Here is a 15455-nt window from a genome sequence, read left to right as displayed (position 1 = left end):
TGCCAAGCTCTTAAATAATCTGAAATGGAAATTTTCTTTTCATTCTAAAACAGTGTAAGTTTTGTTTTCTGTCTTACTGTGTGTATCTTATGTTTCCAGTGCCTCTTTGTTTGTATTTTCTTTTTTTCCCCTTTCTCTCTGTTTCCCACACTTTGATGGCCTCTGTTACTTCTGTTTGTGGTCCTGCTGTCAGCCAAACAGGCTGGGCAAGCTGGCTGAACAGGTATAGTGATGCATGTGTGCTTGTCACGTCCTAAAGTCCATCTGCTTCTGCAGTCTTAGGGACTAGGCCCACATAGGTTTGTGCTTGCATCCTTTTGCACTGCCTATGTGGGTTACAGAGCAGGTGCTTACTCAAATAAAATCCTAAAAGGTGAATTTTAAATCTAAAAATTCGGCAAACTTAGACTCACCTGTACTACATAGTTCACCTGTGCATTCATTGATTGGATTCCATAAAAAGCAAAGGCTCTACAGTAGTCACTGTAGAATGGGGGGCTACTTTACTCTATTTCTTGGACATTAGGGAAGTTCTTTCTAAGTGTCTGTAAAAAAGAAAGGAACTTTGTGAATTTATGTGGCTGTGAGAATGAAAGCAGGGTGTTGTGGCTTCTGTTGAATTTGTTTCTTCCTCCTTATTCTTAGGGAACAGCAGGACCAGATCCAACAACAGTCTATGTAGATATGAGAGCACTTCGACACGACAGGTACAGTCTGTGTTGCAGCATTAACTCTTCAGTGGCTGTGGAGAACAAACTTCAGCCTCATTGCACTGGTCTGTTGAATTGTCCTTGGCAGCAGCCGACTGACTTCCTCCCATATTATATCCCTGTGCTGTGCAATTCCAAGAAACCTGCTCCCTAACAATCCTCTTGGTAGTGGAAATAGCACAGCTAGAATCTCCCATAGTTTTGTTTGGTTTTTTTTCTTTCTTCAAAGCAAAACAACTCTGTTCCTCAGCCTTCCCTGAGTGGCAAACAGAACATAGCAGAAATCTGTAGCTGTAACAGGAACCACGGGGTGTACTGGTGAGCACAGGATGCTGGGTTGAAGGGTAATGGAAGAGCCCAAAGCAGCAGCAGAAGACAGCAGGGCTGTCTCTCAAGACAAAGCCCCTCAGCTACAAGAGTGCAGCCAGCTGCACCTTTCCCCCTCCTCCTCGACTGCATGTTTTGTCTTTTTTAAATACAGTCATTATCATCTCTTAGGCAGCAGATGGGAGAAAACTCCCTGAGAGAAAAAGAAAAGAAAAAAAATCCTAATCTCCAACAGTCCTTAAAGCATTGTACAAATGTATTCATTCCGCTTGTCTTCTCAGGGTGCGTTTGGTAGAGAGAGGTTCTCCACACAGTCTGCCACTTATGGAGTCTGGCAAGGTGAGAGACAGTGTCATCCTTCCTCCTCACAGAATCAAGGAGTGGTTTGGGTTGGAAAGGACTTCAAAGCTCATCTCATTCCAGTCCATGTCTGCCATGGGTGGGGGTACACCGTCCAACCTGGCCTTGGACACTTCAGGGGTGAGGCAGCCACAGCCTTCTCTGGACAACCTTTACCAGCCAGGGCCTCACCACCCTCAGTTGGGGACAATTATTCCCAACATCTACTCTGAACCTCCTGTTACAGTTTAAAGCCATTATGACACTCGTGATGTCCTCATGGCCCTCACCTGGGTGGGGAGCTGCATCACGTGGATCTCATGAAAGAATATGTGGGATGAGATTGGCTAATCAGAATGTGTCCAGGAGAACAGGTTGTGAGTGAGTAGTTAAGTGAAGCCAGGTGCATGACATGAAGCAATAGGATATATTGTACCACCAAAACAAATCTGAGACTTTCATAAGGAAGGCATTTTCTAGGTGTGAAACCAAAGCTGAAGCTGCAAAATGGCTGCTCAGAGTTAGAATTATTTAACAATTTAAAAAACTGTAGTAGGAAGCGATGATTGGTGTCTGTGGTGCAGAAAGGAGTAGAAAGGGAAGCACAGACTGTTGACTTCCGATTAACATTTCTTTTGATGAATTCATTTTCTTAATTTCTGTTTGCTTCTTACTCGAGATTCTTCCGGGAGTCAAGGTCATCATAGCACACACAGAAACCAAGGGACCTCTGGGAGACTCCCATTTAGGAGAGGTAAAGCTTTGGTACTGTTGTACTGTGTGTGTGGGCAGTGATGTGATGCATGGATACCTCCTGTTAGATAAATGCCTTCCTTCCCCTGAGTGGGATGTGAATGAGCCCCACAGAGAGCTGGCACCGTGTGCATTCCTGCACATGTGGCTGCACAGTCTGTGTCTGCCCAGCAGCTAGAACAGGTAGGGATGTACTCCCATCAGTGGGCAGCAGCAGTAGGTAATTTGCTGCTTGGTTTGACCTTTGTTTTATAGGCATCTTTTGTTGTGTAATAAGATGCCCAGCTAATAGGTTAGCAGCTGTTCCTTTCCAGTAAGCCAAATGCCTGGTTCATTTTTTTATGGCCTTTACTACCCCCCAGTTACATGTACCTAAAACTCCTTTTCTCTGGTCAGAAGTTAATGCTTTATATAATGATAAATATATATATAATAAATAAATATATATAATACATTATATATATATATAATCTATAGAATACATTTTATATATATAATATATATAATGCTTCATATAATAATATATATATATAATAAATATCTATAATACATTTTTAATATATATAGATGTATATAATATATATAATACATTATATATATATATAATGCTTTATACAATTAAACTGGCATTTTGGAGTAATGAAAATGGTCAGTGAAACAGATCTTTTAAATCAATTAACGATGCTCAGTGTGCCTGGCACAATGACCCATGTTCACTGCAGTTGGATTTGGTTTGTCCCCCAGATCTGGGTGAGCAGCCCCCACAATGCCACTGGTTACTACACGGTGTACGGAGAGGAGGCGCTGCACGCCGATCACTTCACCGCCCGCCTGAGCTTCGGGGACACGCAGACCCTGTGGGCGCGCACCGGCTACCTGGGCTTCCTGCGCCGGACCGAGCTCACCGACGCCAGCGGGGGTACGGGGACAGGACAGCACACTCCTCACTGCAGGGCTCCTGGGGGGCTCTCCAGCTGGCTTATGCTGACTTCCATCACAGGAGACTCCTGAGTCAAGGGGGAGGTGTTCTGTCATTCAGCAGGTTCAGAACGTGCACTGACACCGGTGATGTTGCAGTGTTTCAGAAGTTAAAGGTCTAGAGGGGAATGTTGTCGTCTCTATTGCAGGGGTTCCACACTGCTGTCTCCTTATCACAAAAGTTTCACACCTTCTTGGTGTTTCTCATGGGCAGCTCTCAGAGCACTGACTCTTTCTTCTTCACAAAGCAGCCAGCTGACCCCAGTTCCCTTCTCACCCAGCCACCCCACTCTTATAGCACTCTTCCTCTCCTGTATGGCCTGTTAAAGTCAGGCCTGTTCCTAATCTTTGATAATTGGCCCAGCTGCAACTCCCTAGGGGTAAATTACTTTCTACACTCTCTTTATTTTCTTATATTCTATTCCCCTACAGGAGAAACTTTCCAGTATAGAAAATAAATTATTAATCTTGGGTTTTTTTAGTCTAAGCCAAAATGTCTGAATTTGCGAAGAGTTTATCCTCCATCTGCTCTGTTTTCTGTTGAGACAGAACACAAAGCAGATACAGTTCTTAGTTATCATATATGTAAAGAAATAAGTCTTTGAACATTCTAAGGAAGGGAGTTTGGATGCTCTTCACTTAGTAACAAATGTATATTGCTGGTTTTCTGTGATTGGACTTAAATGAATGGTGTCAGTGTCCTGACTGCTGCCACTGAATCCCAATAGCAAGTTTTTGTGCCTTGTAGTTTTCTGAAAAGTCACATTTCACAGAGATTTTTATCACCATGGAACAATGTCAGTTGTCCTTTAGTTTTTAAGAAGCTGTGGGCAGTGAATTTACAGTATACACAAAATACAACTTCCCAGCATGATTTTCACCTCCAGTAACATAACTGAACAAGACTATGAAATAGTTAACAAAGAAAAAGCAAAATTTAACTGAACAGAGTTACAAGGATGAATGTTGAGAGTAGGGCAGGGTCTTCTAGGAGAACTTTGCTTATTTAACCTGGCAAAGCTGAGGCTGGGGAGAGGACAGAGTTGTTCTTACTTTGTAAACTGTGGGATCTTAAGAAACTGAGTAGAATTTTGCTGTCATGAGGACTAGTGGGTATAAGCTGGTGTTAAAAAAAAAGAAGTTAAATTTGGGAATTGGAAAAGTGGTTGTGTTGATCAAAAAAGAATTGTCTGGTAAGAACAGTGGAACAAAAAGATGTTTTAATGGTGGATTTTACTTGGGTTTATGAACAGAGGTTACATTACATGAGACGAAGGACAGAACTGGATGACCCAGAAATTCTTTTCATTGTGATTTCAGTTGCTTGCAGTCATAGGCAGAAGTGCTGCATGAGCTCTTCATTCTCTCAAATGCTGGAGCGTGCATTATAGACTTTCCCCTAGGAAGCACTGGGAACATGTTAGAAGGTCAGGAATAAGCTCCTCCAAGTGACTGTGTTTGTCCTGTAGCTGTGCTGGTGTTGAAATGTGTGTGCTGTATTGCAGAGAGGCACGATGCCTTGTATGTGGTGGGCTCTTTGGATGAAACACTGGAGCTCAGAGGAATGAGGTACCACCCCATCGACATAGAAACCTCTGTCATCAGGGCACATAAGAGCATTGCAGAATGGTAAGAACCACAGCATTGTTCTTCTCTATCATTTTATTTCTTCTAAAGCAGAACTTATGAGTTCCTTGGCAGTGTCAGAATGTACACCTGTGGGTGTGGTAAACACATCTCAGGGATTTCATGGATGATGTCTTCTCATGTGTATTATTCCCATTTAGCCCTAATGAGTTATGGATATAACTGAGGCTGTTATCCTCTCCAGCCTCAAAGCATTCAGGTTTAGTTGTAAGCTTTGGGAGGCCTTGTCTTTCTTTTCATAATCTCTTTTAGTGACTTATCCAGGTGTTCTTTCCTCCCCATTAACACGTGTGTCGTGCCGACAGTGCTGTGTTTACGTGGACAAACCTGCTGGTGGTGGTGGTGGAGCTGGAAGGCTCAGAGCAGGAAGCTCTGGATCTGGTGGCACTGGTGACCAACGTGGTCCTGGAAGAGCATTATCTCATTGTTGGTGTCGTGGTCATCGTGGATCCCGGGGTCATTCCCATCAACTCCCGCGGCGAGAAACAACGGATGCACTTGAGAGACGGATTTTTAGCTGATCAGTTGGATCCTATTTATGTTGCCTACAACATGTGAAAACAGCAAATAACATCAAGGCTAAAGCACCAAAATCCAAGGGGCTTTCCTCATAATAACATTGGAATCCATGCTCTTGTTTTTACAAGCTGTTGAAGACCCTAGGAAAATGGAGATACTTCTCTTTACATGCAGCCCTTCATCTCCCAGATTGCATTTGCTTTCATTGTAACAGTCACAGCTGTCTTAGGATGGAGAGTTTACTGGAATTCCTGAAGGAAGCTTATTAGAACTATCATGGACCAATTTTATTTTGGGGGGGGGGCAGAGGGGAGAGAGTAATTATGAATGTCAGTACTTGATGCACTGCATAAAAGGACATAGAGTGGGGTGGGGAGAGAACAGCAGCTGTGAGGAGGACTCCTGGAAACAGCACCCAAAGTCGTGAGTAACCATCCAGAGTTCACCCTCCATGTGACTGCAGTATATGGGCAGTATTGGGGTTGGGGCATATCCTTCAACATTGCACACACCTCTGCCACATTCTCTACTGAAAGGCATTTTGCACATATTTGAGATTTAAAAATGCAGCCTTTTTATTTTAAAACACTGACTCATCCCTATTCAGAAGAAGCCAACCCCTTCCAATCCTGGATTCAGTGTAACAGTTATGCTGCTGATCAGCTTTTTTGTACCAAGCAAAAACAAATGCTGTAACAAGGTTACTTACGGTGCCATGCTGGACTCTGTAATGCTATAAACTTTATAATAAAATACAAAGTAATATCCAGTTTTAAGTACTTGATGCAGGAGCCTTCAGTGCTCTTGCTCTTCTAACTCCATGTCCAAGTCGCTTGTTTTCATAGTGTGAGCTGTTAATTCCTGCCCTGCATAATGCCAAGGATTCGAAAATCCATTCCAAAGCCACTCTGAATGATTTGTATAAATGTTTACAAAGCATAGGCTTACAAAATGTTTTCCCTGAATATTCTGTGCTAAAACTTGAAATAGTAACTTTTTTTTTTTCCCACCATGGAAAACCCATTCAGTGTTAGTTAGCTTGAGCTGTTGTGGTACAAACTTTGTTTGTTTTCTTTGGAGTTGTATTTAAACTCTTTTGTTCAGGCTAAAATATCCAGTTGGTTGGGTCACAGTTGGACTAATTAAGGTTTTGGAGTTTCTGCCTGATCTAATACTGCAGTGAACCTAATACAGAAAGAGAATATGAAGTTATTCAAGTAATTCTGTGTTTGAAGGTAGGCACAAGACTAGCAAATAATTATTTTTATAAACTTGTTAAAGACTTGAGAGCTACAGAAAAATTTTTTAATAATGCACAAGTTTGCAATAGAGCCAGTTTTTTCTGCAAGGCAATTCTGCCTGGATCAGTGCCTAAGAAAGATGGACGTCAGTCCCCTGATAGATTAGATTTATCCATGGTCAAACTGAAATCTTCAAGAAAAGCTCTCCTTTATAGTAGTTATGGGCCCTGGTGGTGTTTACCTATGGTGTATTATACAGCTGCATACTCTGACTGTAATTATGTACAGAACTTGTGTAACTTATTGTTTGAGTCCAGCAGCCTCCAGCAGCAGGCTGTGGGACAGCCCTCCTCCCAAAACAGCTGGCAAAAGGAGACAACTCCCTAACCCCCAGTTCCATGTTGTAGTTTTTTAGCAAACAAAGCATTGTAAGACTTTTGTATTGAGATACTGATGAAAGTGATACAAGTTGCCTTGTAAAGTAAATCTTAAAACAAAAAGCTTATTAAACATTTCAGAACAGCTCTTGCCAATCTGACTTGATGAATGTTGAAACTCAAGCTGTTAGGTCAAAACCTTGGCTTAGCACCAGTTTTCACTCATATATCAGACAGTTGAATGCATTAAGAGCTTTTTCTGCAAAACCTCACTGCAATTGCTTTGCAGGTAAAAGAGTTGTAAAGCCTGGATGCTCCTGAATTTCCTGTGTTTTGAGCCTCTGCCAAGCTGCACTGCTGTTGTCACTATGTCAGGTATGACATCTCTGCTGTGGGGCTGGCAGGGCAGGGCTGGCAGGATGTCACGGCCATGGTGCAGCTAAGCAGCTGCTCCATGCATGGCTGAGCCTCTCCAGGCCTCTGAGCTCCAGCTGCAGGCACAGACTGGCCCTGTCCCTGCTTGCTTTGCAGCCAGACATCCACTGAAGTTTATACCCCTGGGAGACATTGCAGAAGGCACCAGCTGGACAGAAAGGCCTGATGCCAGATCCGGGCTGATGACTGCCAGGGAGGAAGCACTAACTGAAAAGGAAAAGGAGAAACAGCAGCACTGGGATGATGCCCTCCAGCAACTTCATCAGTCTGTGCTGCCAAATTCTCCAGAGCTGTCAGGGTAAAGAAGGCTCTCTCTGCAGGCCAGTAAGTCCCATGGGCCCCTGTGTCCCCTGGGAAGGAAAGATGAGAAGGAGAGGGGGGTGTTGGGTGTGAAGAGAGTTGGAGAGGGTGAGGGCCATACTCAGGACTCCTTGAACTACCAAGGATGCCCTGGAAAACAACAGCTCAGCAGGTGAACATGTCCCTGCCAGCCAGGGGAGTTAGGATGGGATGAGATGGAATGGAATAGCGTGGCGTGGCATGGCATGGCAGCTCCAGCCAAAGCAAGGATAGTACACTTTACCAGGGATGCACATACAGGAGACAGCAGTGACCCTGCCAGCTGCTGAGACTCCCCCAGCACAGGGAGCAGGGAAGCAGAGGTGGGCTCAGGGAGCAGGCAGGGTGATGGGAGGAGCCCATTGTGCAGCAGTAAAGCCAAAGGACACCCTTACTTACTGGCTGCCCAGGTGATCCCTCACCTTGCCCAGCATAGCTGAGGCTGTAGTCTTGGGGGGGCTCAGGGCCAGCCACAGGAAGGTTGGTGCAGTCTCCACTGTGCCAGATGGGATAGCATAGCCAGGAGGTCATTTGGGGGGAAGGAGGGATGCATGCACAGTCTGGCACCCAGCACTGTCAGCACCTGTGCCCCTCAGGGAGGAGGATGGGGGCCATACCTAGCAGGTGCAGGAAGCCCCCAACACTTGTGCACACCCTGTGTGTCGTCAGTGGCACCAGCGTGTCCAGCAGCTTGAAATAACCAACATAGAAGGTGTCAGTAGGCACTGAGGCCACAGGGATCAGCTCTCTGCATGGTCCTTCTCAGCTTGAAGGACCCCTGTGCACATTACAGCTTCATAAGGATTAAAGATCCCAATAGAAGTCTCTTACAAAAATGTGCCAGGATAAAAACATGTGCTTCATGTCTCCTTCTCTTCACCCAGATTGTGCTGCTGTGCTAAAAGTGTTTCCAGTTAGACTGAGATGACAAGAGAGGCAGAACACAGGGCTCCATAGCAGTGAGAAGCTAAGGGCATGGTACAGCCCAGCAAGACATTGCTGTGTGGAGCCATTGTTGGACATAGTCAGTGCTGGACGTGGTATGCAACTTGTGCTTGGTAAGTTCCTGAATGAGAATGGCAGTGCTTCCTCATGGGAAGGAAAGAACTTGGCCCCAGTGTTGGAGGTGCAGATAAGAAGCTGCATTGTGCAGCTCAAGGGTGGCAGCAACTTTCTACCCTGGCATATTTGGTTTGGAAGCACTGACTCAATTTGTACAATCATGGAGTCAGCATCCATCTTTGAAAAGCAGTCTCCCTCCTGAAAGATTCAATTTGGCATGTGTTTTCCACTTGTTAGAGGTAGCCTTCTTGAAATTCTGCCAGCACACTTCTTTTGGACAAGGTAAGCAGCTACGCTGAGTGTTGGTGTGCAGCTGATCAAGTGCCCCAGGCAGGTAATGCCCAATAGCAGTGTTCTGACACATTTGTAGGGGATCAGTCCCTGGATGTTTTGGATTTTGGAGGGGATGCCATTTCTTTTGAGATGGAGTTCTATTTGCTCTCTTTGGCAAAGAAAGTAAATTTGGATGAGCACTTCAGTGATCTCAGTGAATTTAGAGGCTTTTCCTAATATTCAGTTCTCTGGGTTAAAGCTGTTGAACTGCCAGTGGGAATGCAGATGCCAAGCTGTTGAGTTTTTGTCCTTGTAGCTTTAGCATGTGAGCAGTCCCTGGTGCCATCCCATTTGGATCCTGCCTCTGAGACTGAAGGCTTAGGATTGTACCTAGAGCTGAGAAGGAAAGGGGCTATAGCAGGGGGTGTGTTTGTAGTTTGATAGGGGCAGTTGAAATTGTAGGCAGCAAAGAGCTTTCTCCACCGACACTTACATGAGCCCTGGTTTTGGCAGACCTATTCAAGTTTGTTACCAGACTCTGTGAGAGTGAAAAGGTTTGTTGGGGCAGAGGAGTTCATGTTGCCATTTGAATGTGCTGCAAGGAAGAGTTTGTACTTGCAAGGGGAAGATCAGCCAAATCTTTTTGTCCTGGCAGAGGTGATTGGAGAGCAGGGACGTTTCTGACTCAGCTCTGTCCTGGGGGTGGTTTCGAGCTCGGTGCGTGTCCCTGTTTTGTGAGTCGACAGCGCTATCGTGTGGTTATGTTGGCTGTGCAGTTTATAAGCTTCAAAATAAAAGGCAATTGCAGCACAGCCTCTTCCTTTTAGAAGCTTTTCTGTGCCACCAGCTGCTCAACATGTAACTCACACCCACTGAACTGCATCCAGCTCCCTGGAGATATGCACTTTCCCTCAAGATCTGTGTGCCATCTTGCACTCTAACGCTCGCAGATCCCAAACCCCTTCAAAATGTCCAGCAGCTGCTCGCAAAGAAGAAGTCCTATAACAGAAAGCCACTACTGGCCTCTATAGTCCCTTTGCAGCCTGTAAGCTAAACAAAACATACTAGTGATTGACATTTTCCTCCTAAATTGTATATATAGCATCAGCACGTTCTCTCAAAGTGGCAGAGTCCACTGTTAGAGCAAAGTGTTTCCAGCTGCAGTTCTGACTGACAGATGTGCCAGGACAGAAGGCATTTGCCAGCCTGACATTCACAGCACAATCACTTTCACATATTTTCAATGTCCAAGCAGCTGCTAGAGGTCATGCAGATGGAAGTGTCAAGACAGAAGATGTTCTCAAAGTACCTCCTTCTCTTATTAACAGCATTTAAACTGCACACAATGCTCTGTATCTCCTTTTTCCAGACAGACCTGGCATCACTTTTTTCACTCTCACATCTTCATTGCAAAGTCCAGCAGTTGCTCTCATAGAAGAAGGCTCTAGAAGTAAAAGCCAGTGCAGGGCTGCACCTTCCCCTTGCTGCACATAAACCACATCAAACTCACCAGTGCACTCTGTCCTTCCCTTCTCTGCTGCCTCTACCATTGTGTTCTCTGGATCTCAGAGCCTCAAGGTAGGCACAGGTGTTCCCACAGAGGGGCTGGAAGAGGAATAGGTAGCAGCACAAGTAGCTCTTGTTTAAACTTTACCCTTAAGACTGCCAGCTTAGGACTGGGAATTCAGCTGGCAGGCCAGTGGCAGCCATGCTCCTTTCACAGCCAGGACGCTGTGCCCAGCTCAGAGAGCTGTGCCAAGACAACAAGCTTGCCCAGAGTTTGCCCCTGGAACTTGTGAAATGCTGTCTAAACTTTGGGAAACTTGTATTTGCACCACATTCAAGGGGAAGCCCCCTCTCTTTTAAAACCTTCAAGAAGCTGGTAGAGCACAGTGCTCTCTGCACAGTCCTTTTCAGCTTGAAGTACTTCCATGCATGTCGCAACCTCGCAAGGGCTGGAGATCGGATAGATGTCTCGTACAGAAAAATCTGCAAGGACAAAAATGTGTTCTTCACATCCTCTAATGGTGTCTTTGTAGTGCTGGAGAGTGAGGCAGTTCTTTATTCCTGGCCAGAGTTTGTAAATGGCTGACAAAATTCCAGCCTCTACACAGGCACAAATACAAAACTTTTCCACCTATTTCTACATTTTTAGCAAACAAATTAACGTTCATTGGTTCTAAATTGCATAATTATATTTCATTTATTAGTATACTGTTCTCTATTGGTTATTGATTCCTCGCTGTTCATGCTAATCAGTCCATATTTTTAGGGAGTTTACTGTCTGTTTTCTCCAGTAGGGACTTTTCAACACACAGACACAGTCTTTGTTAGTCTCTTCTGGTTTCTGCAAAATGTCCTTGTAGTCCCTAAATTCTGCATTCCAGATGTCCAGCTTCAACAATACATCTTTATCTCCCAGGCCTTGTTCATTGAAGCATATCAGATTTAGTTTATCAAAACTTAATGTGTCAGAAATTTTCCCAAGCTGTGTTCCCATAAAAGTAACTTGAGACAACTTTGTTAAATGCTGGCTTTAAATGATACAAGACTAATGTACTGCTTATAATTAATATACTGGTTATGATTAATTAAAATTTAATAAAACCATTATTTTTTTTTAGTTATGTCACTTCTAACAGCTGCAGCAGTTTGGAAAAGCTGTAAAAAAACTCCAAAAAGAACTCTTCCTCTCCCTCTTGCAATGTGGCTCATTGGGAGGTAGGGTGTCTGGTTTAACTTTTATCTAGACAAAATGATGTGCTGCACCAGCACTAGTCCCAAGTGTGTTCCCAAGTGGTTCCTTTCTCTGACACAAAGTTCAGTGCAAACACTTCTTTGAGGTGCAGCAGATGGGTCAGACTGCTGGGCCCACAATCAGCTCACAGTGTGCAGAACACTCTGTGCTTACAGGGCATTCCATCTTGGAAAGGAGCCCTGGGAGGTTTTTTCATGTCATCTGCGTTTTTTAACCCAGACTTTCACAGGTTCCTAACCAAACCACCTGCTTCTACTTAGATCCTTGTTTGTGGAAGTAAATTAAGTTGTAGTCTTTAAAAGAAGGCAAGTGTTTTGTTTGAAAAGGCAAGAGAGGTGAGGCACGTACAGAAACCATTTGCACTGACAGTAGATTTAGGAAACACACAAGAATCGATCCTGCAAAATGTGTTTTGTGTTTAAAAGCACTGCACACAAAGAGACAATCACAAAGAGACATCGTGTGTGCCTGGCTCTGCCTGAACCTCCCCTTGCACAACCTGGGGGAGGCTGGTGAGAATAGCAAGATGGTCTAGCAAGTAGCAAGATGTCCAAAGATGTCATTTTGTGCATAAAATCATTATAATATGTGGAATGAGGTAAAACCAGTACCATCTGAGAGCATCTTTGCTGTGAATCTGTTACTGTTGGAGCTGCAGGAAGGCCCAGCTCACAGGTGCTGCTGAGCTGGATGGCAGGTGCAGACTGGAAAGGCAGAAGCTCAGGTGTTGGGGCGGTTGTTCTGGGTTTAGCTGAGGCTTTGCAAGGGCTCACCACTGCAAGCCCCTGGATGCCCCCAATAGCAGCAGTGACATCCTGCAGAAGGGCCCCTGTGTCCCTTTGTCCTGGCAGGTACACCTGGCAGTGTGGGCAGCCAGCTGGAACTCGGTGCTGGTGACAATCGAGGGTTGTCTGGCCAGTCACAAAGACACCAGGCAAGAGAAGAGGGGTCAGTACCCAACGAGACCCCCAGGGGCATGAGCTGTGGCAGTGCCTCATCAGTGCCTCAGGCCTGATCCCCCAGCCTTTCTCTCTCAGTGCAGAGCAGCCTGGCACAAAAGGACACATTTCTCACCAGAGGCCAAACCAATGTTTTATTCCTTGTCATTTCCACACACGCAGGAGGCTGTGCCTCGTCTGTGGTCACATGGGCCACTCCCACTTCCCTTCTGACTGAGCCTGGACACCTTGTCAAGGCATATCCCAGGCCCAGGAGCTGACCCCAGTGCAGGAGCCTCATATGCTGTAGCTTCCAGTTCTGCAGGCTGCTAAAAGCAGGATTGATCAACAAGTGAAAGCCTGAGCTGTCAGATGGTTATGCTTTTAGATTGTTACACTTTGCCTTGCAAGCCAAAGGTGTCTCAATGTACCAAGAAATGGGTGGGCTCTGCTGAGCACCTGTGATGGGACAGGAGCTGGTTTCTAATGCCATGCCTAGAGCCCACAGGAATCACTGGGAGCCTTCCTGTTCAGGCCAGTGGGCTCAGCAGCAAGTTTCCAAAACCAGCCCCTCTGCATCACCTCTTCCTTCAACCCTTGAATTTCCTTTTTTCCTTTGCAAGCAAGCTTGGATCACAGCATCCCTCTGCTTCTAGCCCCATGCACATTCCTGACTTAAAACAGCAGGGAAGGAGCTTGAGGCAAGGTACTCTCACTGCACCCAGCCCAATGGGCACCAGCCAACAGCCTCTCCTGAGCCACACAAGTGTTTCTTGTTCACAAAGCCACAGCACTTTTAATAAGCTGCTTAAGTCTAGCGCAAGCTGAACTCTAAGGTGTCTGTAATCACAGCCAGTCCTTTTCCTGGAGGAGCAATGCTGCCTTGCCTCTCTCCAGCATGAGCAGAAGGGGCTCACCTGCTTCCCACCAGTTCACTCCTCCTCAAAGAACTCGTGGCAAGCAGCAGTGACCATTGCAATGAAGGCCACGAACTCCTGGAAGTCGCACTCTGCATCCCCATCGCAGTCCAGGGCCTCCATGACTTTGTCCACAGTCTCCTGGTCTTTGATTTCCTGAAGGGATAGAAACAGGGGGCCAAAGCTGGGGAGGACCACAGCGTGGCCCAGACAGTAACATGTCCCCGTTTCCCAAGTGCTCTCATGGCTGAATCTCTGTTCAGACACATCCTAAATGTCTTGTGGCTGTTCCCAGTCTGGTGGGGCACTGTTCTGTTCCCTGGGGAATTGCAGCCACAGATGTGCTGCTGGGAAGGGACATTTGAGCCCCCTGGGGCGAGGCTGTCCCCCGTGTCAGGGAAGGTAATTTCCCTAGTATCCAACCCACACCCCAGTCTGCCATATAGGCTGTTCCCCTCATCCTGCTGCTCTGTAGAGCTGGGGCAAAGGATTTAATGTCCTGCTGTGTAAATAAACCTCTTCACCTGTGCAAGGCTTCTGTGGGAGACAGAGTTGGGGAGTGCAGGGCTGTTGGATGGCCCCTGAGCCCAGGCAGGCTGCAGGGAGGGCAGTGCTTACCCCGAGGAAGTGGCTCAGCTCGTTGTTGATGAGCTCCTTCAGTTCGGATTTCTTCAGCTTGTGCTTGTCTCCCTCCTTCCCGGAGTACTGGTGGAAGGCCTCGATGATGGCGATCATCGCCTTCTCCAGTTCAGACATGGTCGCGGCGCAGCCCTGAGGTCAGAGGGGACGGTGGAGCGCCAGCCTGGGCAAGCTCCAGCAATTCCCATTGATTTGGAAGCACGGCCACCCCGGGCTCCGCCCATGGATCAGCAAGGTCGGAGCCGCGTTCAAGGCATTCTGCTGGGAAGCGCTGGCAGCAGCTCTGGCTTCAGGGGGAAGGTCATGAGAGACCAAACCTCTGCTGCCAGGGACTCTCGAAGACAGCAGAGCCACAAGACGAGGAGAGAGGCAGGCATGGGGTCAGCTCCGGAGCTTCGGAAAGGTTTTGCTGTCCCTGCTGTCACAGGTCCCCTCGGCTGTGTCTCTGCCTGCAGCCCTGTCTCCAGCCCAGCAGTCAGGGGAATCCGGCAGAAACCGGTTTTGATGGGTGCGAGCAGGTCAAAATGAACATCTCTCAAACCTCCCTCTCCCACACTTGGTCTGGAGACTCTCTTGGGATATGATAATAATTCGGATTGCAGCGTTCCCTGCAGACTTCACAAACGGACAAACCACAGAGACTCTGATCTCTTTAGTGGAGACGGAGAGCTGCCAACCCAAAGACTCGGAAAATAAAGAAGCCTTATTGCCTGGCACTCGTTTCGTTCATATCCCATCGGTAAATGTCTCCTGCCCTGCAACCTGGCTCCTGTTTCTCCACCACAAGCTACTGAATCTGATCCCACAGCTGATGTCCTCCCCCGCCCAGCAGTCAGTGCCCCAACCGAAAGACTGTTACCAGACACGGCAGAAAACATCCTAACAAAAATACCCTTTTCATGCAGCAGCCCTGCCTGCTGCCCGTCCGCAAGGCTGAGGAGTGCTCCCGAGCAGAGGTGATGCGGAGCGGTGACCCTGCCCTGACAGCGCCCACCTCCCCCCCGGGCAGGGCCAGCCCCCGGCATCCCCCGGCATCCCCCGGCATCCCCCGGCATCCCCGGCCCCTCTCACCTCCGTGCTGCCGGCGGGGCTGTGCACGGCGATGCGGCGTGGCCAGGCACCCCCGGCGGGGCCCCGCTGCCCTCTTATGGCCGCGGCGTGGCCGGGGCGGGGTGTCCGGGCCGGGCGCTGTGCCCGCAGAGC

The 15455-nt window shown here is 47.0% G+C and overlaps 2 protein-coding genes across 5 annotated transcripts in view; one reads left to right on the top strand and one right to left on the bottom strand.

Annotated features, from left to right (window-relative positions):
* DIP2A (disco interacting protein 2 homolog A) overlaps positions 1-7047 on the top strand; it is a 79179-nt gene extending 72132 nt beyond the window's left edge. For 2 of the 3 annotated variants that reach the window (XM_066553288.1, XM_066553286.1), the window contains 7 exons: positions 194-223; positions 646-707; positions 1319-1376; positions 2056-2130; positions 2874-3048; positions 4613-4736; positions 5060-7047. In XM_066553288.1, the coding sequence (XP_066409385.1) occupies positions 194-223; positions 646-707; positions 1319-1376; positions 2056-2130; positions 2874-3048; positions 4613-4736; positions 5060-5312 (777 nt within the window). In that variant the 3' untranslated portion in view covers positions 5313-7047. The remainder of the gene's footprint in view (positions 1-193; positions 224-645; positions 708-1318; positions 1377-2055; positions 2131-2873; positions 3049-4612; positions 4737-5059) is intronic. The other variant, XM_066553287.1, reaches the window with a different exon arrangement.
* On the bottom strand, positions 4306-15455 carry S100B (S100 calcium binding protein B). Of its 2 annotated transcripts, XM_066553291.1 has the most exons (4): positions 15324-15455; positions 14232-14384; positions 13614-13769; positions 4306-5299 (listed from the first exon to the last, which is right to left on the bottom strand). In XM_066553291.1, the coding sequence occupies exons 2-3, from the start codon at positions 14367-14369 to the stop codon at positions 13629-13631; spliced, it is 279 nt and encodes a 92-aa protein (XP_066409388.1). In that variant the 5' UTR covers positions 14370-14384; positions 15324-15455; the 3' UTR covers positions 4306-5299; positions 13614-13628. The 2 variants fall into 2 exon arrangements, with proteins under 2 accessions (XP_066409388.1, XP_066409387.1); XM_066553290.1 differs by lacking the exon at positions 4306-5299 and having other exon boundaries at positions 12838-13769.

This window comes from Molothrus aeneus, chromosome 7 (genome assembly GCF_037042795.1).
Source record: "Molothrus aeneus isolate 106 chromosome 7, BPBGC_Maene_1.0, whole genome shotgun sequence".
Lineage (NCBI taxonomy): Eukaryota > Metazoa > Chordata > Aves > Passeriformes > Icteridae > Molothrus > Molothrus aeneus.
Note: the sequence above shows the minus strand (reverse complement) of the source record. Positions and strands in the feature narration are given on the sequence as shown.